Here is a 27907-nt window from a genome sequence, read left to right on the forward strand (position 1 = left end):
AGTAAATGTTATCCTACCTGAAGAACAATGACTTTCTTCCACTCCTACTGAACTGAAGCAAATACAGATACCTTCACTTAATCTAATTACCCACATTCATCCCTTGTGACTTGTTCCGGGTGCCCCTTGTTCTGAGAGTCCCTGCCAAATGGGGTGAGGCGGGTGGCTACCAGGGAGAGGGCCTTTTGGGTGCTTGTACCCCATTTATGGAATAACCTCCCCAGTAAGGTTCGCCTGGCTTCATCACTTTGTTCTTTTGGATGCCAGGCAAAGACCTTTTTGTTCACTCAGGCCTTTTTAAATTCAAGTTTTAAAATTTGGCTTTTCAGATTTTATCTTATTTTTAACCAATTTTAAAATGAGTTTTTAATGCTGCTTTGTATTGTATTTTCACCTTTTTTTTTTGTCTGTTATGATTTAATGTGTTATGTGTTTTTACTGTATGTATTAATCCTCTGTTGCGATCTACCCAGAGAACAATTTGTTATGGAGCGGTTAACAAATAAAGTTGTATTATTATTATATTACTCCTACTCCTCTTGGCTCCTCCTTCCTTACTCTCTCTGTCCTCTTCCCCCACCTCTGTCTACATTTAAATTGCAATCTGCTCAGGGCAGGGACCTGTCATAGGTTTATGTCACTCTGTAAAATGTCACCTACATTAGGAATCCAATATTTTTAAAAGCAAGCAATTTCTTTGGTAGCAGAGAAGCAAGGTATGAAAAACATACCATTTCTATGCAGGAAGCTGCATGACATCTGAATTTAGACTGTCACATGTGACAATTATATGACACGTGGGGCACCTGCATATGCACACAATTCACCATTCGCGGAGAAGCTGCGAGTCTTCTCAGAGCACTGATCACTTTGCCAGCACATGTACCTCTGGCAGCTTTCACACGAAACCACAACTGGCCTTCAGTGCAAGCGTCAGGGATGGGCTGGCGGCGGAGAAATCAGGTTGGAGAACCCAGCAGCAGGCCTGGTGCTTTAATGAGCTGGATGCAGAAGGTGACAGGAAGTTCACAGAGCATGGGAATTTCCCCCATGATGTTTGCTTCCCTTCCCACTGTTTGCACAGCCTTAGAGAAGCAGCTGTTTTGCTAAGTCCAAAGGGTGACATGGGTCAGAGGAAAAACAACCACTACCACTGCCACCAGCTTCTCTGACCAATGCCCTCCAGACCCAAGGCCTAGCCCTAGATTTGCACCCAGCCCTCCAGTCCAACTACTGCCCCACACCGTGAGCCTTAGGAAAGGCTTCCAGAGTGCTAATGTACACATCATATTTCAAAAGACGTTCAGAAGGAGTAGGCCTGAAATAAACTTAAAGCAGGGACAGGCAAAGGAGCAGCGTTCCCTCGAACAGGGATTCTCAGATGCTGTTGATTATAACTCCCAGAATCCCCAGCTGCAATGGCTTTTGCTTGGGGATTATGGGAGTTGTAGTCCACAACATCTGGGAATCCCTGTTAGAGGAACACTGCAAAGCAGGGCTAGACCTGATACCCCACTGCCAAGCCACCCATGCAGGAGCAAACCAAAAGGAGATTGGCGTGTGTGTGTGTTCCTCATCAAGGACTCCTGAGGAAACTTAGCAGTTATGGGATAAGGGGACAAGTACATGTGTGATTTGCTAACTGGTTGGAAGACAGGAAACAGAGAGAGTAGGTATAAATGGAGAGTTTTCACAATGGAGGGAAGTAAGAAGTGGGGTCCCCCAGGGATCTGTACTGGGACCGGTGCTTTTTAATTTATTCATAAATGATCTAGAAGCAGGGGTAAGCAGCAATGTGGCCAAATTTGCAGATGATACCAAACTCTTCCGGGTAGTGAAATCCAAAACAGATTGTGAGGAGCTCCAAAAGGATCTCTCCAAACTGGGGGAATGGGCGAAAAATGGCAAATGCAGTTCAATGTTGGCAAGTGTAAGGTGATGCACACTGGGACGAAAAACCCCAACTTCAAGTATACGCTGATGGGATCTGAGCTGTCGGTGACTGACCAGGAGAGGGATCTTGGGGTCGTGGTGGACAGCTCGTTGAAAGTGTCAACTCAATGTGCGGCAGCTGTGAAAAAGGCCAATTCCATGCTAGGGATCATTAGGAAAGGGACCAAAAATAAAACTACTAATATTATAATGCCCTTATACAAAACTCCACACCCGGAATACTGCGTACAATTCTGGTCACCACATCTAAAAAAGGACATTGTAAAACTGGAAAAGGTGCAGCCACAGAAGAGGGCAACCAAGATGATCAGGGGCCTAGAGCACCTTTCTTATGGGGCAAGACTACAACACCTGGGGCTTTTTAGTTTAGAAAAAAGACGACTGCAGGGAAACATGATAGAGGTCTATAAAATCATGCATGGTGTGGAGAAAGTGGATAAAGAGAAATTCTTCTCCCTCTCCCATAACACTAGAACCAGGGGTCATCCCATGGAATTGATTGCCGGGAAATCTAGGACCAACAAACGGAAGTACTTTTTCACACAAAGCATAATCCACTTGTGGAATTCTCTGCCAAAAGATGTGGGGACAGCCAACAGCCTGGATGGCTTGAAGAGGGGTCTGCATAACTCCATGGAGGAGAGGTCCATCAAGGGCTACTAGTCGGAGGGCTATAGGCCACCTCCAGCCTCAAAGCCAGGATGCCCCTGAGTACCAGTTGCAGGGGAGTAACAGCAGGAGGGAGGGCACATCCTCAACTCCTGCCTGTAGGCTTCCAGCAGCATCTGGTGGGCCACTGTGTGAAACAGGATGTTGGACTAGATGGGCCTTGGGCCTGATCCAGCAGGGCTGTTCTTATGTGTGCCACCAGATGGGGGTGCAGACCCCCCCTCAGCATTTTAGGAGTTCCTCCCCTCAATGTATTAAACCCGCCCCCAACCTAACCACCCATATCTTCAATCCTCAAAAAGTGACTTTCCTGTCCCTTCCAAAAAATTGTGAGGAGTGGCTCCTCAAGTTTCCCCTCTATTTGCCCCCCTGCCATCAGCCAGAGAACTAAGTGCTGCTGGGTCGTATGCGTACATCTGATTTTTTCAAACTGTTGAAAGCTGCCTTAGCCCTATTCACACATTCTAACACACATACAATCTGCATACAGTTTACACACAGTTATTCATATGCTGTTGTACAGCATTACATTTCCCACCGGTATGTTGCATTTCAGGAGCCTGTACCCAGGTTAACTTTTAAAATGAACTCACATATATTCACACAAAAACATGTGCATGTGTAAAGACACCTGAATGCATGTACAGTATAGTGTGAATAAGACTCTTGTCCCTATCATTTGCATTTTATACACTCATTAAAGTGCTAGTGCTATTAAACATTCTTCAGCTGACTTACAGAAAAATAAATTTAAGAATACATGCATTATATTTACGCAAATTAACAGGCGTTAACACTGTTACTTTTCAACAGCCTCGGGTGAAATGGCTGGTTGGTAAATTAGGATCATTCAGCTGAAGAACAAGTTACAAATCTTCAGCATTAATTCAGTACATCAACCAGCTAGGTTCCAAACCCACCATGACTGTTGCTATGACTATCCCCTGTTCAGTACAGTATACTGGAAAATATGCCCAGGATCTCTCACTTTAAGGGGGCATTCTCCTACTTCTTTTATTTTTATCTTTTAAGTTTTTTTTTAGCTCCCATGAATGTGTGGGGAAAAGCTGCCAGTACCAGCTGAGATCTCGGGCATTTACTGCACCCCTATCACACATGTGTGTATGTTTAAAACAAAAATGGTGGAGGGGAGAAAAGACACACAACTCCAAACAGGCTTCACTCTGTGTCTCTGCAGCTTTGAAAACAGCTCTGCCCTCTAAGAGGCAAAGATGTCACCACTGCAGATAAAGACAAGGCAAGACCGGCCTAACACAGACCTTGCTTCACTTTGGCCCTCTTCCTTTTTTTCCAGATTCAGAATCAGATTCAGTTTATTATAATCATACAGCAATACAGAGCATAGAGCTCTTCCTTTTTCTAGGCAGCAGTCCAAACACAAAGGTGACCTTCAGTCTCTACTAGATCAATAATATAAAAGAGTTGGAGACATCTGCCCCAGGAATCTCACCAACCTATACCCAACGAGAGGCTGTGGGAAACACTGTAAGGATTGGGGGCCCAAAGAGGCTGATTAGTTTTTGAAAACACACAGAAGCCACCAGCAACATAGAACAAAGAATTCTAAGGAGGTATGTGATAAAAACATGTCAGAAGGATTCTCAGTATTTGGTTTCTTGTTTATCTTTGTTATGATGTGTGCTAAGAAGGGAGAATAACCTCAAGGACCCCATTTGAATTTGGCATATCCAGGAAACATCCCCCGCAACGTGAAAGAGTCAGCCGATTAGTGGTGAAGCCATAGCCGCACACAAAATGGCTACCTTATAAGATGGATTCAGGATGGTTACCCTCCTCCTCTTACCTTACACCAATAGGCTGGCTCTTGAGTTCATAGAAGCTGTCGCTGTTCAGTGAGAGGATATTCTCCAAATCAATGTCGGCCACGATTCCAGACTCAGGAAGCAGGGAGTCGAAGCTGTACAAAGAAATGTAGGGTGAATGCAACAGGATGGTTAGCTCTACTTGATTTGTAAGGGCCAGTATTTCAATCATCAGACCAAGACTCAGCACTTCTGAACCTCCCATTGTACAGGAGAAGACACAACAGGACTTCATAAAAGTAACAGTGGTTTACATTTCTATTCCTCTTTATTTCTTTACAATGTCTTTAAACTCACAACTATCCCCACACTCTGAATTTGTTTTTTTTAAAAAGCCTGTCCCCATGTCTGCAACTTAAGCTCCCTCTCATAGATGCTTAAGAGAGGACACATTAGGGCCTTTTCACAGTCAAATGGATGCGATGAGAATGAATCTAGGCCAGGTTTGCCACACAACCCATGGTTACAATCCCAGTGCAGAAACTGTGGCTCAAGCCACTTTTCAATCCATGAAACACTTGGGTTGAAAGTGTCAAGCAGCAATCATGATGACATAAATCACACAAAAGAACATCACCAACATTAGTCTGCCTAGCCAATATGGCTCTTAGGAGAGGGTTGTCTGTGCAGCTTGCATAGGGCTTTCCTGTGTAAATGCAAGACAGTGCTATCTATGGTGGCTATATGTGCCGCAAAATGTTAGAAGTGAGAATTCTAAAGCATTGCTATTAGCACCGCAGTAACCTCTCCTGGCCACTAGAGGCATGAAGAGTTATGTTAATAGGTCTCTCTTGATCAGTTACAGAACTGTTGTTGTTGAACGCTAGTGCCTGTCTGTGTATGTTGTTCTCTCTCTCTATGTGGTGTTTTAGTTTCTTAATAAATTGTTTTTTAAACTCAACCACCCGTCTTCAGATAATATCTTGGTCTGAATTTCTTTGCCACCAGAGTTCACTCTGCTGTGTGAGGGCTTTAATGTTTCTCCCCACACCTGCTAAACACAAAATTTTCCCAGGGTTGCAGATAATTATAGAAAGAGATGGGATACATATGGTCAACAGGACGAAATTTTCATTTGCCCCAAAGGAGTACTAGTGGTCAGAGTGTTGGACTAGGACTAAGGAGACCCGAGTTCAAATCCCCATTCAGCCATGAAACTCACTGGGTGACTCTGGGCCAGTCACTTAACTTTCACCTAACTTACTTCACAGGGTCGTGAGGATAAAAATAACCATGTACACTGTGGATATAAATGTGAAAATAAATAAATTGCAAGGCAATTTTTAACAAAACAATGAACTGGAAGACTAAAAGTTTTTCAGGAGATGTAGATTCAGGAGGTGAGCAGAATCTATATATTTAATTCTCTTGGGACATGTGGCAAGCGGATGGGAGGGAGAAAAACGGCAGCGGTGGCGGGACCCTTCTTGGCCGCCCGCCACGGCTCTGTGTGGGGGGAGGAACGGGAGGGGAGGAGGGCTGGAGAGCGCGGGGCTGGAGGAAAAGGGAAGAGAGGAGAGACTGGGGCAGGAGGAAGAGGGAGAGGGAAACAGCTGGCCCCAAAGCGCCACACAGATGCTCTGTGCGGGGTCGGCTAGTACATAGTTATTCTGCTGTATTAAGAATAAACCCTCCAGGTTCAAGAGCAATGTACCTCCTCCCATTACCAGATGCTTGGAACAAAATACGAGTTGGGCAATCCCTTACAGAAGCCAAGTTCAAACTCTGCACCCCTCAGTTCCAGAACCAGCAAACAATAGCTTCACTTCGGAAAACTAAACGGGGCTTTGGGCCATCTAGTGTGGCTCGGGCTGGACAAGTCTACTCTAGTGTAAAAACCCTTTGGTTTAAGACTTTTACGAATTCATTAATGTACCCAGAGCAGAGAAACTGTAAATGCAGGGCCATGCTTTACCTTCTGCACCACTTAAGCATTAAAGACCTTCTCCATGGTCACATACTGTGCTCTCGTACAACTTTGCTTCCTTGTGCCCAGACTTTCCCTTGGCCTTTCAGCCCCAATCTTCTCCTCTGTAGGCGGTGGATAAAAGTGAAGCAAAGGACATTGGGGGTGGGGTGGGGGCCTGTGGCTACACAGCTGCACACGGAACTCTTGCTTTCATTTGGGTTGGGGAAATGGCACCCTTTGATAGTGTGGTGGGCTGTATGGTCATGGGTTGGTCTGGCAGCAGGCAGGAGTCTTTCCCAGCTGTAGCTGAAGAGGCCAAGGAGTGAACCTAAGACCTTCCACATGCAGAGTAGATGCTCTACCTCTGAGCTACAGCCCCATCCCCTAAGGCCAGGGGAATATCTTAACCTCTGCTAACTGGGCAAAGAGGCACCTTTTTTAAATGGTGATTCTCTTTATTTGGCAGGGGGAGAGTAACTGGCCCTATCCACCCCCAGCACAGTACCTCCAGTGACTGTTGCTGGCATCTATCTTATGTTTCTCTTCAGATTATGAGCCCTTCGGGGGCAGGGAGCCATATTATTTATTTCTCTATGTAAACTGCTTTGGAAACTTTTGTTGAAAAGCGGTATATAAATATTTGTTGTTGTTATAGCAGTGTTCACGTGTAGCCGGCTCAAAAAATCAAGGGACGGAGGCAGCTTAGCACAAAACCTTTCTGGACCTGCATAATTAAAAATGCATCTGTTGAAATAGACTCCATGTCCGGGCTCTGCCTTCATTCACATGAAGTAACTAGGCTTCTCAAAATAAAGATAAAAAATCCGGCATCGTGTGTAGAATGCCCCTGAGCACATGCAGAGCACTTCTTCCCCCAAGGGGATCATCATCTCTTTCTCAGCCAGCCAGCCCCCAAAAAAGATCCAAGGGCAACACCAAGCAGTTGTTAAAAGAAATCAGTCTGCGCAGCCCCACAAAAAGTTGTCATTTTTTAAATAAATAGAAAGTAGGAAAATAGTGAAGAGGAAACACCAAATTCACTTCCCCTCATCCCACCTCCAGTTTCATAACTTTTCTGGAAATTACTAGGGAGGATGAAATTCTGGCCTGTCCCAGTAGGAGTCTGAGAAGTGGGAGCCCTAGAAGTAAGACATGAGACAGAGAGAAAGAAAGCTGCCAAGAATGAGCAGAGTTCATTTTGCTCACAACTTCCCCCCTCTTATCTGATAAGGAGCACCAATGCCTCAGCTACTGCACAGGGCAGAAGAGCTCATTATTTACTGGAGGGAGTGGAAGCAAAGATTTCTGCTCCACTAATCATAATTTTTAAGACGCCATTACCCAACCAGTTTCCCCCTGAATTTCCAAGATTACATCAGCTTATACACTCTGACGTCAACTTTACATTGATAAGACAATTTACAGCAATTTTATAAGGAATACAACTGCCATGCTGTATAATAAACTGACACTTAATTTATGGCTCTAGCATCAGACCACCTATTATTTCCTCCACTGCTCTGTGACTTTTGCAGTCACACGGAAGTAAGGATTTGGAAGAATTTTGTTGTTCAAGAATCTGTAAAGGATTTCTTGATGTTTTGGACAAACTCACTTTTATAAAAACATTAACATAATTTTCTGCATTAGGGCTCATCACATTGGGCCCTTTTACACAATCAAACTAGGCAAACTGGGATTTTTTTAAAAAGACAATGTATACAGCAATGTATCATTACTACACTGTGAACGAGCAGAGAAGTCTCCAACACTGGTTGGCTGAGCTGCTATGACATCATGGAACATTTACAACATTCCAGTTGCTCAAAGTTTGCAGCTTCTGGGAGGGAAGATAAAGTTGCCAGTTTGGCCAGTATTAAAGCATGCTACAGGCCCTGGGGACAGTAGTAGCTTTGTAGGGCAAGTTCTGGAGGGAGGAATCGACACTAGGAGAGTAGGAGACATAAGGATAAATTGAGTGAAAGGAAGATACAAGAGGAGGCTTTAAGAAAGGGACAGAAGAGGCAAAGAACTGAGACAAGAAGGGACCAGTGAGAGAGGAGACTCGGGAGAAGCCGCACGAGGATTAAGATCAGGAGGGAGTGACTGTATGGCCTGTCTGCTGTCAATTCAGTAAAGTGATCTGGCAATCCTGTGAAAAGGTTTGGCCTACAATGGGTGGGTAGCTGGAGGAAGACAGACAGAATTTCACATGGATCCTTGATTAAGACAGCCAGTTCGGCTGCAGATTTCCAGTACATTTACATCACGTTAAGGAAGCAGGAAAATAGACAAGTTAAATATTAAGTTATAAGGAAAGGGCATGTTTCTCAAAGCCATTACATAAACTATAGCACACCCACTTTTAGAAGAGCCCATCTCAAAACGTTTATAGTAGAACTGGAGAAGAAGAGGGCAAGTCAAAGGATAACAGGACAGAGCATAGGCACATAGACAGCTGCCATATACTGAGTCAGACCATAGGTCCATCTAGCTCAGTATTGTCTCCACAGACTGGTAGCGGCTTCTCCAAGGTTACAGGCAGGAGTCTCTCTCAGCCCTATCTTGGAGATGCTGGGGAAGGAACTTGGAACCTAGATGCTCTTCCCAGAGTGGCAGCTCCATCACCTGAGGGGACTCTCTTCCAGTGCTCACACTTCTAGTCTCCCATTCAAATGCAACCAGGGCAGACCCTGCTTAGCTAAGGGGACAAGTCATGCTTGCTACCACAAGACCAGCTCTCTTCCCAGAAGACTTTATAAACATTTTGCATTTTTTTTAACTGATTATTAAAATCATTTCTACCCCCACCATGCAGCCTTATTAGAGAAGAAGGCCGAAAGGGATTATGATAGAAGTTTAAAAGACTATGAATAGCATGGAGAGAAGGAACAAAAAAACCAGAATAGAACAAGAGGCCAATGTGAAGGTCACCCAGTGATATATAGTTGTTAGGCACAAGACAAAGGGAGCTCCCCCCCCACACACACTTGTGCAACACATTTTTGGCTTATTGAAGCAACTATCACAAGATTAGTTTATTATAGTAGCATAGCTATGTCTTTTTTAAAAAAACAACTAAATTAGCAGTACAAGCTTAAGCATGTTTACTCAGAAGAAAGTCTTAGTTCAGTGGGGCTTTCTCCCTACTGAGTGTTTAGGATTACAGCCAAGCTCTTCGATGACTATTAAGTAAAATAATAATAAAGCTTCCACATTCAGGAGCAGTATTCTTCAGATTACTAGATGCCATGGACAACTACCAGGGGATTGATCTCTCTATCCAGTTCTGCTCATAAGCTTCCTATAGGCATCTGGGTGGTCACTGTGGGCACTAGGACTAGGTCGACTCTGGTCTGATTACCAAGGTAATTCTGATGTTCTTCATTCCAGTGTACACCATCAGATGTTGCAATTCATCTGGCTCTCTAAATCTTCCCATTCCATCTCCATAAGGATGTCTTGTTCCCAGACCAAAGAGCAATTTAAAACCAGTGCCACATTCCCCTACATTCTACATTTGTCTTGCAGCTCAACAGCTTTCATGGACAGCTAACTGTCCTCTGCTAACTGAGCAAAGAGGCACCTTTTAAAAGAGATGATTCTCTTTATTTAGCAGGGGAAGAACAACTGGCCCTATCCGACCCCAGCACAGCATCCCTCCAGTGGCTGTTGCTGGTGTCTATCTTGCGTTTCTTTTTTAGATTGTGAACCCTTTGGGGACAGTATATAAATATTCATCGTATTCGTAGCTACACAGCTCACTATACATCCTGCCTCACTGTTACAACTGGCCCCTCAGAAAAAACAAAACGAAACCAGAACCCAGGGGCAGCTGAGATATATCCAGTGAAGTCAGCAACAGATCTATGAACCATCTTGCCACTGCCTGAAGAAGTGCAAAACTTAATCTTGAATGCAAGCAGTAAGCAAAGATGTAAGGATAAAAACCAAGGAGGAGCAAAGGACATTCCAAACCCAGAGAGCAGAGATTGCACAACCAGTGTGACAGGTAAGAGGCTGAAAACAGGGAGTCTCTCTCCTCCCATGTGCCAAACATGAAGAAGTGGGAAAGATACACCCACTGCCAGTCAGGGTGGATTTGATTTAAATCAAACTGATTTAAATCATGATTTAAATCACTAGCAGGGTGGATAAAAATCAATGATTTTTTTAAAAAAATCAAAAAAATCAGATTTTTTTGATTTAAATCAGATTTTTTTGATTTTTTTTTTAATCATTGATTTTTATCCACCCTGCTAGTGATTTAAATCGTGATTTAAATCAGTTTGATTTAAATCAAATCCACCCTGCTGCCAGTGCATGTACATCACACACAGAGAATGTGTGCCTGAGCCTGGGAAAAGGGGAATGAGTATTCACCAAGTCCCAAGAGTATTCTTCTTATTCTTATTAACATTTTATATCCCGCTCTTCCTCCAAGGAGCCCAGAGCGGTGTACTGCATACTTAGGTTTCTCCTCACAACAACCTTGTGAAGTAGGTGAGGCCGAGAGAGAAGTGACTGGCCCAGAGTCACCCAGCAAGTCTCATGGCTGAATAGGAATTTGAACTCGGGTCTCCCCGGTCCTGGTCCAGCACTCTAACCACTATGGAGCTAGGTCTCCCTTCCACCTTGCCACAGCCACTTCATAGCCACAGGCCTGTTTCTGTTATACTTTAGCAGGATAATTATTTACACTGCCAATAATGTAATCTTAAGATTAAACATTATCAACAGTGTTTCTAATAGTGCTGCTTAGCATTTTTAAAGTGACCAAATAAACTTCATACACAAGCCCTCTTCAGATCTTTTTAAAAAATATTTTTAAGCGGGGAGACTACTGGTGTACAGCACACCCACAAACCCCATCCTGGCAGCACTGATGCGCTCCAAAGACCCCACGCCAAACATGCTTACAGTGTTTGTCTGCAGATGAACAGTCTTTCCATGAACGGAAGGCTGGGGCCCCTTGGTGTTTATTTTAATTTCCTTTGCTTATTGTCCGGCAGAACTCACTTATTGCATTTAATTGTTACATTGCTTTGTTTTTACATTTTTGTTATTTTAAGTCATCTCAAGTTTTCCCCAGAAAAGAACACAGGGTATAATTTTTTTAATACATAAATACAAGATTGCAAGTTAAGAATGAGCACACTGTAGCAGTTTGTCTAGGGCCCACAGGTGAATTTGTGGCAAAGGCAAGATTTAATCCAGGGACACTGGTTCACCGTTCAGCTTCTTAGCTGTTCTGCCTCCAAGCTCCTTACAGACATATGATCAAATATCCTAGTCAAAATAAGAAATTTACTGTGACATAGGCTTTAGCCTACTTCACCGTATACATCGCAGTGGTATTAAGGCAATGGTACTATAGGAGGGCTTGACAAATCCTAGGGGCCTAGAAATTCAACTGTGTCATCTAGACTAGGACATCCATAGGTAGAGTTAATAAAATCTGTATTTGTCCCAGGCAGCTCTGTTTCTGTTCTAAATATATTACTTGTAAAGGGAAATCCATTTACCCTCCCCCACAACATCCATCATTAAGTCCGGTAATTTTGTCAAGTGTCCACTGCCTGCCTCCTAAATCTTTGGGCTGACCCCTAGATCCTAAGAAAATTTGTAAAGGCCTGTTTATATATATACTGATTACACACACACACACACACACACACACACACACAAACACAGGGCTTGCATGTTCCTCTCCTTAGCTGTCTTCAAAGAGGCTGTAAAAAACATCCCTCTTCCATACAGCTTCTAATTGATTTATTTTTATTGTCTGTGCTTGCTGCTGTTGCACTTTGATTAAAAATTCCAACAGCAGCAGAGTAAACAATGTTCATCATATTTTTATATGTATTTTATATTTGGAGTTCTAAGCCACCTTGGAAGACCTGTGGTCTGAAAGGCAGATTCTAAATTTTGTAAATACAGTCATCTCTCACCAACCGCGGGTTTCCCAATCGCAGTTTTCAGTATCCATGACAGGGAAATTGTGGTAGGTCTCGCCAACCGCGACCTGAGTATCTGCAGTTTGGCAAGATTTTTTAAAAAATTTATTTGATTTCTATACCTATACATAATCAAATAAATTTATTTAATTTCATAAATTTTTGGCAATTTACGTTTTTTTCCACGATTTCCAGAGGTCAGGGAGTGATTTCTGGGGATACCCTTCACTCGTCTTACTGACTTGTGGTGATTTGGAGGGATTTTTTCTCTATTTTACTGTATTCTGCAGTCCTTTTGCAGCCCTGATTCCCCATACCCCCTGTCTGCCATTGATTTCAATAGCTCGCCAACCACCAATTCACCAACCACGAGGTTTTCCTGGAACAGAACCCTCCCGATTGACGAAGGATGACTGTACATACATGCAGTAAAATGAAGTGGCAGAATGGACTAGACCACATCAGACTCCAGGTGGGGCATGCCATTTTTAAACTCCTCACACAAAAGCTTCCCTGCAAATAGCACTTCTACCCACGATTCTGGTTTTGCTGGTTTTCTACCTGCAAGAAGGGAAACGTTTGTAAAACGCGATTCACATCAGCAGTCTCAAGTGGCACAGTCCGTTCTCCCACCTCAGGATTCTCCCACCTAATTCTACTGCATGTGTAGACCAGGCATACAGGCCAGTTTCAGTTCCAGCAGTGAATCATACCAGCGACCACCATCTCCAATTATCGCCATGGTACGTTTCCAGTGCATCAAGTAGACTTCAAAAACTCCTCTAATTTACTCCTTTGACACCAATTTATGGTTCCTTTAAAAGAGTGAGAAGTTATCTTTGGCAGTATTTGGTCATCCACCTGGAGCCAGAATGTCTAGAAATCCAGGCACGGCACCCCAGATGTGGAGAATCAGAAAATCCTTGAAAGGCTTCTGTTTCTCAAGCTATTCCCATACTTCACACTAATCACACCACACATGGATAGACAAGCTTCTCTCCATTCGCCAACACATTTGCAAGTGACACAGGACTTTGTCCCAGTGCCCACCAGCCTTCCATTAACATGGCACAATGGACAGAGTATTGGACTTCAGCCAAAGAAACCCAACTACAGATCCCTACTCAGCCATGAAGTTTCCTGAGTGCCTCGGGTCACCTGCTACCTCTTAGCAGGACGTACGTTACAGGATATTTGCAATATAAATATGACAAGATAAATGTGACACTTCCCTCCTTAGGGGAAGAAAGGGGAGTCTGCATCTAACCATAACCCAAACCCATAGTCTCCCAATGTCTCCACAATAGGCCTACAGCAGCATCTCGTCCCTGACACGCGAAAAACACACGGCACCCACAGCTACCATCTCACTATCTCCAGTCTGCAATATTGAGATGAAAATACAGACTTACTTCTCGGTATTTTATTTATTAACATTTATAGTCCACTCTTCCTCCAAGGAGCCCAGAAAATTGTACATAATTAAGTTTCTCCTCACAACAACCCTGTGAAGTAGGTTAGGCTGAGAGAGAAGTGACTGGCCCAGAGTCACCCAGCAAGCATCATGGCTGAATGGGGATTTGAACTCAGGTCTCCCCAGTCCAGCACTCTAACCACTACATCACACTGGCTCTACCACAGTCACACGAACATAGAAAGCTGCCATATACCATTGGTCTATCTAGCTCAGTATTGTCTTCACAGACTGGCAGCGGCTTCTCCAAGGTTACTCCTGCTAATTTGGCATAGAAGCACTTTTTAACATGGTGATTCTCTTTATTCAGCATAGGGAGAGTAACTGGCCACATCCACCCCCAGCACAGTACCTCTAGTGACTGTTGCTGGTGTCTATCTTATGCTTCTTTTAGATTGTGAGCCCTTTGGGGACAGGAATCCATCTTATTTATTTTATTTTTCTGTGTAAACCACCCTGAGCCATTTTTGTAAGGGCAGTATAGAAATCGAATAAAATTATTATTGTTGTTGTTATTGTTGTTATTATTTAATAAGGTTGCAGGCAGGAATCTCTCTCAGCCCTATCTTGGAGAAGCCAGGGAGGGAACTTGAAACTTTCTGCTCTTCCCAGAGCGGCTCCATCCCCTGAGCGGAATATCTTACAGTGCTCACACTTCTAGTCTCCCATTCATATGCAACCAGGGTGGACCCTGCTTAGCAAAGGGGACAAGTCATGCTTGTTACCACAAGACCAGCTCTGCTCTGCTCTTTAGAAGAATCCTGAAATGATGCACCATATAAATACTAATGCACATTTGAACGTACTATACAAATCGAGAAGAAAGGAACTGTTTACCATAGGTGACAGAGTATTAACTACCCCCACCACTAAAGCTGTTCTTCCAAACACCCTCTCCTTAACACCTGTACTACTTGCAGCAATACACAGAACCACAGGCCACAATGCAATTCTAATGCACACAATCTGCAAACATGTCTACGCTAGACACAAAGAAGCATTCCTATTACATACTTGGAAACATGCTGATTTAGGCAGATGTAATTGCTTAATAGATTAATTGACTAGAAGTAGATAAAACAACTACAGCTTCTTTAACCGCATTTCAGCTCTAATTACTATCCTAGCAAGTCCCTTGTAAGGACTGTTGTCTAAACTTTATCCATTCCTGAAACGTAACACGACATTCCAATGCAACACAGAAGCTATTGCTCCAGATAACACAAATCCTCCATCGCCCTAGCCCTATAAATGACATCTACCAAAATGTCAGTTTACAATTCTCCTAATGTATTCACACATAATGAAACTCAGGGTTTTGCCTATTGAACCACAAGCTACATTACAGAGATGCAAGAGGTTTTGAACACTCACAAGCAAGTCTCAAGGGAGTCGCCATGGTTACTTCTACTACAAATTCAGCCATGTAAACAATACAGGAACAACACATCTTGCACCAGACAACCCAGTACTGTGTACAAAAACCCCTTCAGCATTCTCATCCGGATCACGCTTACCTGGAATTATCTCGTTGATTTCAGTGAGTGAAAGTTTATTTCCAGTATTAAGTGTGCCAATATCAGGCATGCCATTTTAAAACAAAAATTCATTATCCAAATCAGCTAACAGCAACATTAATGAGGGAAACAAGTATTAACTGTTTGACTCAAAGCTGTTGCAACTTTCATTTTAACATTTTATTTTACAGCCACAAATGTTGCTGTTAAATGTTAAATGAGAAAATATTAAAAAGTTGCCCTTTGCTTCTTATTGTGGCAAGCTTTTGTTTTGTTAAATTGTAGATTTCATGTTTTCTCTAGTATTTAAAAACAGAACATATGTTGAGGTTTTGATAATATCCACAGCAATTAACTGGTGAAGAGCAAACAATAAATGAATTCTTTCAATCAGCAGATAGCTCCAATAATAGTATTTATACAGAACTTGAGATGGTTAAAAATGGTTCCTATACATTATCCCAGTAATCCTTACAAACAACCCTGTAAGGTAGATCAGCATTGTAATCTCCATATTTCAGATGGATAGCTGAAGTAGACAGAAAGGGGCTTTCCTAACATGGCCAGAATGAAAGCAAGATTTCAACTGTGGCCCTCCTAGCTACGACTACTACAAATATTTATATACTGCTTTTCAACAAAAGTTTCCAAAGCGGTTTTCATAGAGTAATATAATAATAAACAAGATGGATCCCTGTCCCCAAAGGGCTTACAACCTAAAAAGAAACATGAGAAAGACACCAACTACAGTCACTGGGGGTACTGCGCTGAGGGTGGAGAGGGCCAGTTACTCTCTCACTACTATATAAAGAGAATCACCACTTTTAAAAGTTGCCCTTTTGCCCAGTTAGCAGCTCACCTTAACTATACAGCTCTGGGCCAAGGAGTTGCAAAAATGTTCTCCACCATGTACACGCCCCTTCCAACAGTGCTCGAAACAACCTATAAAAACGTCGAGGTCTTCCTCTAAGAAACTGCATTTCTTAGATGCATTGGACTGGGTAGTAAATAACTGATATGAATGGCATTTCTTCGGGGGCGGGGTGGGAAATACTGGCTCTTATGTCAAATCATGACTCGGTATATTTGTATTTGGATAGTTTTTCCTTTGTTAGTTTATGTGCGAGGAGAACTGAAAGAATGAGATTATTGCACAACTTCTAAATCCCCGAATCTGCTTCCTGTTTCCCTTTAAAATGTCAATCAATGAAGGGATGGGGGGGGGAGAGAGAGAGAACTCGCTTCCGAAGCCCGTGAGAACGTAGATCAAGCCCGGATCTCGCTCACCTCCACCTCCTCTCCAGCTGGGCTCTTCCCCAGCCCTGCCGCTGTGTGTCTGCTCCACAAATCGGCCCTGGGCAAGCGGTGGAGAAATGGAGCCGGGAGGGAGGGGAGGTGCTCAACCCTCTTTTGCGATCCCCGCTGTTTGGCTGGCTCCGAAAGTGCCTTCGGTTTCCTGCCCCTGCCCCGCTTTAGGCCTCTGCAAAGTGCTTGCTGCATTTCCTGGTGTGGGCCATTTTGGAGAAGCATTTTAACCCGGCATCACTGAATGCGTGGGGAGGAGGGAAGAAAAGCAGAACCCGCCCCGTATTTACAACACACACGCCGCCCTCCCCCTTCACCAGACGCCTGATCCGCTTCCCGCAAAGGGGCCCAATTACTCCGCCCCGCTTTTCGATCCACACAGGAAAACACAATCCTGGTTGCGCATTCACAAATGTGCCCGGTTTTAGAGCTATTAATAGTGAGCCAAAGACGAACGACACACTCAAAGCAACAGCAGCGGAGCCTCGCCAAGTCAACACCACATCCTATCGGCGGCCAGGGGGCGCAGCACTGAGTCCTCATTCCAGCCCCCACTGCTCCGGCACTCCTTCCCCATCTCCATAGGGTGACCTGCTTAAAGGGGCCGTGCCTGGATTCCTTAACCCGGCTGCTGCTTTTGCGGGGGCGACGTTATTATAGCCATGCATTACCTACACACCCTGAGCAGAGAAACCTGAAGATCGAGGAGGGAGTTACACCAAGAACTTAACTGGGGGGAAGACAAGTTTATTAATAGTAATAGCAATTCATAAAAGGTTATGTGTTGTTTTCCTCAGCCTACTGTGGCATACCTTCCAACATGTCCCTATTTTCCCATTCAGGTAAATGGGACTTACTTGGAACTTATTTACTTGGAGGAAAATTCCATTGGACTCTGTGGGGTTTTGATCTGAGTAACCATTAGGGCTGCACGTGAGTTCTTGCGCAGCCCGATCCTACACATGTATATTCAGAAGTCCCACTTCCTTCAGTGGGACTTACACCTCGGGAAGGACTCCAGTCTTAACAATTCATTTTAAAATGTCTTTTCCTATACTACTGTGAATATGCATAGCATACAGTTGATGTGATGCACATAACTATAACCAGAAATTATGTATTTAATCAGATTGTTTCCTGTTCTAAATATATATGGATGAATCTAATCAATAAAAATGTAACTCATTAATCACTACAACTGCCATGTGTGAAATAGATAGCTATTATAATACAGTATTATTCCTACTTTACAAGTGGGGGAAAATGAAACTGAGAAGATGATGCAACCAAGGCTTACACAATAAATCTATAAAAGAGAGGAGACACTTGAACCCAGATCTTGCAGGCCACATTCAACTGTCTATCCACCAGAATAGTGGTTCCCAAAAGATGGACCTAGGGGCACCCAGAAGTTGCAGTTGGACTACAACTCCCATCGTAATCAGCCACAATGTAGATGGGGATGATGGAATTTGTAGTCCAATGACATCTGGGTACTCAAGTTTGGGAACCTGGCACCTGGGTACCCAAGTTTGGGAACCTCACTAAGCCATTAACTTGGGCATTTTATTCGACAGACATGCCTCCCATCCACACCTCCATTAATGTGGGTAAACTCTTGAGTCTTATCTGGAGAAGGCAGTCCTGGGATTACAAAGCTTGGGGATAGAGAACAACTGTTCTGACTCCCCCAGCCATACCCGCTTCTCTTGATCTAATCATCTGTTTTTCCCAAAACTACACTCAGGACACATAGATTCCACCTCCCCAGTCTTGAATCTATCTTGTTTCAAACTGCAGTATTACCCACCCACCCAAGACTGCATATCTCAGCAAAAGTCCAGCTCTTCAGTTTGAGACACACATGGTCTCAAAGAGGAGGGAGAGGAAGGGAGGGAATGGAAAGGAATTTGAAAGTCAGTGAGGAAGAGATCCCAACAAGGCTGGTGTTGATGGGTTCAGGTAAAAGCTGAGGTCAGCAGAACATTGTTCAAAAAACAAGAAGTGAAAACTGAACCCTGGGGAGGCACTGCTGTCAGCAAAACCAAAGGAAAGTGACTCATTTGAAACCTTCCCCCACTACCACCACAGACACAGAGACACACACACACACCACATTTGTAGTTCACTGCAAATTCAAAGCACGGGGCTGGGACACAACCAGGACCTGGAACACACAGAGTTTTTGTGTCTCTGTTGCAGGCTTGGATGTTGAAGCTCAGCCAGAATGGGATAGGAGAATTCCTACTACTCTCAAGAGTTTTGATCTTCATCTTCTCTGTGTACTTCCACCTTCCATTGGTTAACTTCCAGGTTTAGGTCCCCCTGGAAACTATGCTGTAAAATTTGGAAATCATGCACCCCAGCAATATGGGAGGTGCTGAAGGAAATGCTCATGGCATGTGGTCAGAGACACTCTCTCCTCTGTTATTACTTTACATGTTCCAGGACTGACATTAAAAAATGAAACAAAACACAGGTTTCTGAGCTAAACAAGACAGATTCCTGAGCTCAACGGATGAATGAGTTCAGGCACAGATTAAGAACTATTCTGACATTAAACAGAATTAGGTGATAGATTGAAGTGATACAATTCCTGGACTCAGGAGGTTGACTGGCACTCAAGGATCCTCAACGAAAACATGATTTGTATCAGCCTGAGACATATAAAAAACAAAAGCACTTGTTTAAAAATGCTCTACAGTATCACTTCCTCTCCTACAATTTTTGTAGATGTGGGTGGAGTGGAGGGCGGGGGAGAGAAAGAAACCAGGAGTCCTGATCCTTAGCTTCAGTAACTTCAGTGCTCTGGAGTCAGACAGGTAACTCTTCCTCTCCTGACTGATCCACTGCTCTTTCTGGGCACAAAGACAGGTTTTCACACCAGTCACACACTGATGAAGAACTTGACAGCAAGCCAAAATGCGCAAAGGCTCTCCCAGAAGTCGCCGCGTGGCCATGTGGCGTGGGGTTCTTCCCTAGGAAAGAACTCATTTCCCCCTCCTTCCTTGCATGAGGATTCAGAACCGCGCAGGTGCCCTTGCACCGGATTATTTCACCGTGGTGGGCCGCTATTGAGTCCCAGAAGAGGTGCCTAGAAAAGATGCCCCTCTGCTCCTTCCCTGCAACTCCGGTCCCATCCCCCTTCCACTTTCCCGCTATTGCAGCCCCACAAATTGGGTCTTCTTCTCACCTGAGCAACTGGACGGCGTCAGTCGAGCGCGGATCCTCCACCAGGACGAAGACAGTCGCGGGAGGCGGCTCAGGGTGGGGGGGTCTCTCGCTAGTGTCATGGGACATCATTCCCCCGCCCCCCCCAACTGGAGCCCCCACACCGGAATGCAATCTAGGGCTCGCAGCAGTTATGGGGTGCGGGCTTGTCGAGATCCAAGCTCGATACAATTACTTAAAAGTGCAAATAAAAAAGGAGGGAGTTATTTCAAAAGCTCAGTGCCGAAGAAAATGGGAAGAACCGTCTCCTCCCAAAGCTAAAGAAAAACATCCAGCCGGGATATTGCTTCATTTTCCGGCTCACGGAGGAGAAGGGGGGCCTGCGGGGGGGATCTCCAAGGGAAATGACATCAGACCGGGAGCCACCCACTGGTCAAGGTGGGAGGGTGTAAGGGGCACTGCCAATCAAAGGCAAGTCAAAGTAACGGGTTGTTTTAATGTAGCAGGAGACCTCGGTCTGGGTTAGGCTGATCCTTCTGCTATTCACGCTTGCAAATTTGTTTCTGAGTTATTCCCCTCTTGTTTTCAAAGTATATTTTGATGGACACGTGTGTAGTAGGATGCACACTCTGCAGCAGTAGAATTAAGGCGGTAGGATTCTGAGCTGACCGAGTGGACTGTTAGCATTTCACACGGCAGGTGGGGGATACCGTTTTTAAATGTCCCCTTGGATTAAGCCCAGCCCGCTCCATGCTATGCTAATGTGAAGGGACTTCTTTATGTCAAAGCAATGAAATCCGTGATCCTTCACCTGCAATCTGAAGTGTTACAGTCTCCTCTCTGTCTCCTCAGGATTCTGCCATCTTATTCTACTGCATAGTGTTACCATGAAGAGAATGTTGCTTGAAGGTGTGTATCCTACACACATGTCCATCAAAATATACTTTGAAAAGAAGATCCTGCCTCCTCATTCTGGTACATCGGTAGACCAAGCTGCACATTATGCAGAATGAGGTAGGATACTGAGAAGATGAAATGTAACCACTTCAGGTTGCAGGTGGAGGGATCCCATATTTTGAATGTCTCTTCGTGTTTAAAAACTCCCTGTAAATAGAAAACCAGCACAGGAGGTGAAAAACAGGGCTCAAATATTTCTCCCTGATGTACCAGTGTTCTGTGCATGGGAAGCATATTATGTGAACGGAGAGTCAAAAGCGTTTTCCCCCACTTGTTGTCTAAAGCAACACAGTCACTACCTCAGGATTTCGTAGAACCTGTTGCCCAGGCTCAGCTCATATATCTGCATAGCACTGGCCTGCCGCCTAACCTGTTGTTGGCCCTCACTGCTGCCCTGACTGACCGGAGCCAGTGACCTATGGCCTACATTCAACATTCCCCTGAGGCTGCACATCCCAGTGGAAGATCAGTCCTGATAAGCAAGCTGCCTTTCAAGGGAGGTGGTCTGCCATTTCTGATCATCACATTGAGGAACCCCTGATAAGCTGGAGCACAACTGGGCTCCTTGGAACACCATTTAAATACCACCACTGCCTTGACCTACTTTAGGTCAAAATATTACTCAGTGCTTTTACAACTTGAATAAATAGGGGGGCTAATTCTGCTGTCCCACCAGCCAGCACAGTTTCTTATAATGCCTGTTGATCAGAAATCACAAATGGCCTTTGCCCACCACAAATCATGCTCAGCCTTTTCTCTGGTTGGGGGGGATTTTACCAGGCCTTGTCTGCTCCCCAACCCAGCATGCTATTATAATCATGGGTTTTTTAGCCTACTTTCCAATAGGCTTATGAGATCACCCGGCATTCCGTGTGTATATCCGTGAGTCCATGTGTCTGTCTGTGCCATCAACTTTGAAATTCCTGGACCAATATAATATGAACCAAATAGGGTACAGTTGTAGGAACACATAGGGACACCTCAGTGGCATAGTTTGTGATGATGTCATCCACCCCAATTCAAGATGGCAGATGTGTAAACGTTTGATGTGCAAGTGGGCTAACTTGTGAACCGCCTAACTGATTTGAAACAAATTTGCTACAGCTATAGGGACACATAGGGTCACCTCAATGGCATATTTTGTGATTATGTCATCCACCCTGATTCAAGATGGTGGGCGCATAAATGTTTTAGGTGCAAGTGGGCTAACTTGTGGACCATCTAACCAATTTGAACCAAATTTGGTACAGTTGTAGTGAATTGACACATAAGGACATCTCAATGGTGTAATTGTAATGATGTCATCCATCCTGATCCAAGATGGCAGATGTGTGAGCATTTGAAGAACAATAGAACTAACTTGTGGACCACCTAACCAAACTGAACTGAATTTGGTACAGTTGTAGTAAGTGATATACCAGGACACCTCAATGGCATAGTTTGTAATGATGTCGCCCATCCCAATTCAAGATGGTGGACACATGTACATTTGAGGCACAATTGGGCTAACTTGTGAACCTGCTAACCGATTTGAACCAAATTTGCTACAGGTGTAGGGACACATAGAGATGGCTCAAGGGTGTAGTTTGTGATTATGTTATCCACCCTGATTCAAGATGGTAGATGCATGAATGTTTGAGGTGCAATGGGCTCACCTGTAAACTGCCTAACTGATTTGGACCAAATTTAGTCCAGTTGTAGGGATAGTGAAAGGAAAGAAGACAGAGTAATTCTTACTAGAACAACTTGTAGGTGCACTAAAAAGCCTCAGATATTATAGCCTCACCTCATAATGAAGGTGCTCTAGACCTTGATTATCTTGGTTGCCCTCTTCTACACCTTTTACAGTTCTTGCCCTCTTCTGAACCTTTTCCCCCAGATATGGTGACCTGTACACCATATGTACACATGCTGTACACATGCTCCAAATGGAGTACACATATTCCAAATGTTGCTGCACCATAGATTTTTATAAAGGCATTGTTTATTGTATTTGGGCCGACTTGGACTCCACTATTTCTGCAAGGTCTATGAAGGAGGTGTCCAGCGATCCCTCTTGCAGTATTAGGTTGGATCAGTTTCAATCTGTGACTCCTGAGGATGGGGACAAGCTGCTTGGGGCGGTGCGGCCTACCACTTGTTCTCTGGATCCTTGTCCAACTTGGCTTCTTCTGTCTAGCAGGCAGATTGTTGGAGGTGGCCTAGTTCATATCATAAATGCATTGCTGAGGGTGGGTAGGGTGCCTCCTTGTCTGAAAAAGGCAATGGTTAGACCGCTTCTTAAGAAGCCTTCCCTGGATAATTACAGGCCAATTTCCAATCTTCCTTGGATGGGCAAGGTAATTGAGAGGGTGGTAGCCAACCAGCTCCAGGAGGTTTTGGAGGAAACTGATTATCTAGACCTTTTCAAACCAGCTTTAGAGCTGGCTATGGGGTTGAGACAGCCTTGGTCAGCCTGAAGGATGACCTCTACCAAGGAATTGATAGAGGGAGTGTGACTCTGCTGGTTCTTTTGGATCTCTCGGTGGCATTCAGTACCATTGCCCATGGTATCCTTCTGGATCGCCTGGGGGCTGAGGATAGGGGGCACAGCTTTGTAGTGGTACCACTCCTATCTATTGGGTAGATTCCAGATGGTGGAGCTTGGTGACAGTTGCTCCTCAAAATAGGAGCTGTTATATGGAGTTCCTCAGGGCTCCATTCTGTCACCAATGCTTTTTAATATCTACATTAACCCACTGGGTGAGTTCATCAGGAGGTTTGGTGCTGAGTGTTATCAGTATGCTGATTATGCCCAAATCTACTTCTCCTTTTCATCTTCATCATCAGGAAATGGCACTCATTCTCTAAATGCCTGCCTACAGGCAGTAATGGGCTGGATGAGGGATAACAAATTGAAGTTGAATCCAAGCAAGACGGAGGTGCTCATTGTAGGGGCTCAGAATCTGAGGGATGAGTTAGATCTTCCTGTGCTGGATGGGGTGACACTTCTCCAGAAGGAGCAGGTGTGCAGCTTGAGGGTACTCCAAATCCTGGACCCAGGCCTCACCCTGGTATTTGAGGTGGAGGCCATGGCCAGGAGTGCTTTCTATTAGCTCCGACTGATTCGACAGCTGCACCCATTCCTTGAAGAGGATGACCTCAAAAAAGTGGTGCATTAGCTGGTAACCTCCAGGTTTGACTACTGCAATGCGCTCTATGTGGGGCTGAGGATTATGGGAGTTGCAATTCAGCAACAACTGGAGTACCACAGATTTAGAACCCCTGGAGTAGACCATTTAAGGTGGTTCTGGTTGCGGCTTTTGTTTGTCTGGTTTTTCCTTTGGGTTTTTTTGCTGCGGGGAGATTAGTCTTGTGAGCTACTGTGGACTAGCTGCACTGAGGCCTCAGAGTTATCTTCAGAGAACTGAAGAGAAGAGAAATGTGTACACAGGGCTCTGTGGTCATCAGAAGTCGACACCGACTCAATGGTACACTTTACCTTTTACCACTAATGGTCTTCTAACTGGCAGGTGGTATACAAATACGATTAATATGATGAGTATTTATATACCGCTTTTCAACCAAAGTTCCCAAAGCGGTTTATATACAGAAATCAATCAATCAATTAATTAATTGGCTGCCTGTCCCCCAAAGGGCTCACAGTCTAAGAAACATAAGAAAGACACCAACAACAGCCACCGGAGGGATGCTGTGCTGAGGCTGGAGCATCTGGATTGCCAGGACAGGTTTTCAGAGCCCTGAACACATATTTGTCTGGCATGGCTTTCCAAGGTTTTAAGATTGTTCTTAAACATTGTTAACTGGTTTTAAATTGGGTTCCCCCCCCCATTTGTTTTTATATTGTTTTAAGCTGATTGTTTTAAATGGCTGTTTGTTTTTGTTTGTAGTACACCACCTTTGCTTGGAAGTCCTGGCTTCCCCAGCAGGGGTGTAGCTATAATTAAACAAGGAATAATAAATGTCCCTGGGCACCTGAGGAAGGGAATATCCACTGGCCGGGTGACAACTCACTCTTCACTTGCCCTCTCACCTCTCTGACTCACTGACATGGGAATCAAATCCTCTCCAAGTGAGACAAAGCCTATCTAAGAGGGTGAGTGTCAGGCAGCATCTCTCGCTCCTTCTCTCCTCCTGACTGACTGTGCTAAGGTTCAGCCCACCCCTCCCTCAGCCTGCCTGATAGGCTCAACAGTGAGGGGAATGTTGCTGAGCATCAGCCAGCCAGTCACACGGAGAGGAGGAGGGAGAGATGCCTGCCTGACACTCTTCTCCCTTCCCTACCAAAACTGAGACAAGGCTGGGGGAAAATACTCAGTTAAAGGAACCTAGGGATAAGGGCGTAGCTATAATTGAGTGAAAGGGTTCAAAGAACCTGGGTCCCCAGCTCCTGAGGGGCCGCCAGCTCCACCCCTCCCTATTTTCTTCATTATCTCCCTCACTCTGAGGAGCCGCCAGAGAGAGGAGTGAACAAGGGGCCCCTCTCCTCTAGCTGCGTCCTTGCTAGGGACCCTTCTTGGATCCTGCCCTCCTTCAAAAGAACTGGGGATGGAAAAGATGGTGACACCCAGAGACTCAGGGGCTCATCACCACTTTTCATCCCAGGGCCCACTCCAACCTTGCTATACCCCTGTTCCCCAGGAACCTTTGTTTCCAGGAACCCTGAACTGGAGAAGAAGTCCTCCTGGGTCTAGATGGCTGCAGTCTGGCCATTCAGGGCCATTAATATCCTGAATGTATACTGACCAATCAGGACCAGTTCTTCTATCACTGCGACCAAATGGGGACCCCCTTGAAAAGTGTGTCACTATGCTGTGAGCAGTGTGTGTGTTCTTTGAAGTTCTTTGAACCCTTTCCCCTGCCTGCAATAGGCTGGAGCTGCCAATCGGCCCCTTCGAATCACAGGTGATGTTTTTGGACCAATCTCTGAGCTGCAATAAACCCCCTGTTTTATTATTTTCCTGTTTTGTCTAAACCGTCACAAAAATATTCAGTCTTTTGGAAATAAAACATAGGAGCTGCAGATGTGGGCCTGGGGGAGAGATTTGTGTTTCTGAATTGATTATTGGGAGCTGAATGAACAGAATTGGCAAAAAAACCCACCCCATAACCCCCCAAAACTAACAGCTGAACTCTGATTTGGATTCGGCGGCCTGCAGTGATTCTGTTCTTGAGTTATTGCTGCCTGTGCTAATTATGACTTCCCAGGCATTACTTCTCATCTGTACATTTGCAAATGAACAGATGTTCACAAGGTGAGACACTCCAGAGCTTTCTCTCCTCCAAAGAAAATCCATCCTGCTTCTGCTAAGCCTACCCTCCACCTCCTACTATTTGGAGCAGGGCTGCTCAACTTCAGCCCTCCTGCAGATGTTGGCCTACAACTCCCATAATCCTTGGCTATTGGACACTGTGGCTGGGAATTATGGGAGTTGTAGTCCAAAAACAGCTGGGGGGGCCTAAGTTGAGTAGGCCTGATTTGGAGGATGGGTGAACTTTGTCATAGCAGTAGAAGCATTATCAGATAGGACAGAATAGTCAGATTCTCACAATAAATGGAACAAACAGTGGAAGAATCGCAGCTCAGGGGAAGGACCAGGGGCGTAGCTATAATTGAGTGAAAGGGTTCAAAGAACCCGGCCCCCAGCTCCTGAGGGCCCTCCAGATCCACCCCTCCCTATTTTCTGCATTATCTCCCTCACACTGGGGGGCCGCCAGAGAGAGTGCTGAACACGGGCCTCCTCTCCCCTAGCTACCCCCTAGCTACGCCCCTGGGAAGGACTGTGAATTAGGAAACTTCTGGTTCAAATTTCACCTCTGCCATTAACCCTCTAGGTGGTCTGGGATGAATCACCCTCTCTTAGCCTCAGCTCTCTCATCTGTAATGGGGATGATAATACTGGCTTATCTAACAAACCTAGATAATACACATGAAGCACACTGAATATTCAGTGAATACTATAGGAATAAACCTTATGGACACATACATAAGGAATCCACAATGGAACTGGGACATTTGGATCACTGAGGTTCAGATAGGGAGGTTTCCACTGTAAGCCAATAGAATTGCTCTCTCTTGTCCACTGCTCCGCTGAACGTATGAAGCCTGCTTTCTACTGAGTCCAGGCCATTGCTCTGATCATTCATCTGGTACTGAGTCCACAGACTGACAGCAGCTGTCCAGGACTTTTGGCAGGCAGGGGGTCTTTCCCTGGACTGAACCAGGAACTGAAGCTGGGGTCTTCTGCCTGAAAAGCATGGGCTTTACCACTAAGCTATTGGTGCACCTTGATGGCAAGTTTCAGCCCCTTTCTAGGAACAGAGCATAGGATGCTGCCTCATACCGAGTCAGAGCACTGGTCCATCTAGCTCAGTATTGTCTACACTGACTGGCAGCAGCTCTCCAAGGTTCCAAGCAAGAGTCTCTCCTAGCCGGGCCCCTGTCTGGAGAAGCTGCCAGGGAGTGAAACTGGGAGCTTCTGAATGCAAGCATGGAGGTGCATCTCCCACTAAGCTATGGCCCCGTCCCCCAAGGGGAATGTTTTACAGTACTCACATGTAGTCAGTCACCCATCCAAATACAAACCAGGGTGGGCCCTGATTAGCAAAGGGGCACAACTAATGCTCTCTACCACAAGACAAGCTACCCTCCTTCAACTCCTTCACAAGGATGCCTGGGAGGAGGGGCGGGGCTCGCCCACCCAGAAATGATCTGCCCCTAGAAGGGGCGTAACTATAATTGGGCAAGGGGAGACAGTTGTCTGGGGGCCCACTGCCTGGGGGGGCAGAGGCAAGTCACATGACTGATTCCCCCAGCCGCGCACCCGCCTGGGCTTCCTTCAGTTGTATTCATTCTCCAAAACTGATGTGAGTGTTAAGACCTGGAGCTACCCGAACAGCAGGTCTTTCTCTAGTACCATTAAATGACTTGCATCGTCCACAATTTACAAAACCTTAAAAAAAAAAATTAGGGTGATGTTCTATTGTGGCACATAGGTTATATGTGCCACAATTGTACTATGCTTTTTGTTACCACTATTCAGCCTCATATAAGATTTCTTTACTTCATGAGCTGAGCTTCAGTGAGGGCGAGTGGCATTTTAAAATCTTGTCTCTGGGCCCACTCCAGCCTTGCTACGACCCTGGCCCCT

The 27907-nt window shown here is 44.9% G+C and overlaps 1 protein-coding gene across 2 annotated transcripts in view; it reads right to left on the minus strand.

Annotated features, from left to right (window-relative positions):
- TFE3 (transcription factor binding to IGHM enhancer 3) overlaps positions 1-20181 on the minus strand; it is a 34505-nt gene extending 14324 nt beyond the window's left edge. The window contains exons 1-2 of one of the 2 annotated variants that reach the window (XM_053289663.1): positions 19822-20181; positions 4448-4561 (exon numbers count right to left, since the gene is read on the minus strand). In XM_053289663.1, the coding sequence (XP_053145638.1) occupies positions 4448-4561; positions 19822-19931 (224 nt within the window). In that variant the 5' untranslated portion in view covers positions 19932-20181. The remainder of the gene's footprint in view (positions 1-4447; positions 4562-19821) is intronic. The other variant, XM_053289665.1, reaches the window with a different exon arrangement.
- Between the last annotated feature and the right edge of the window lie 7726 nt (positions 20182-27907).

Source organism: Hemicordylus capensis, chromosome 2 (assembly GCF_027244095.1).
Source record: "Hemicordylus capensis ecotype Gifberg chromosome 2, rHemCap1.1.pri, whole genome shotgun sequence".
NCBI classification, from domain to species: domain Eukaryota; kingdom Metazoa; phylum Chordata; class Lepidosauria; order Squamata; family Cordylidae; genus Hemicordylus; species Hemicordylus capensis.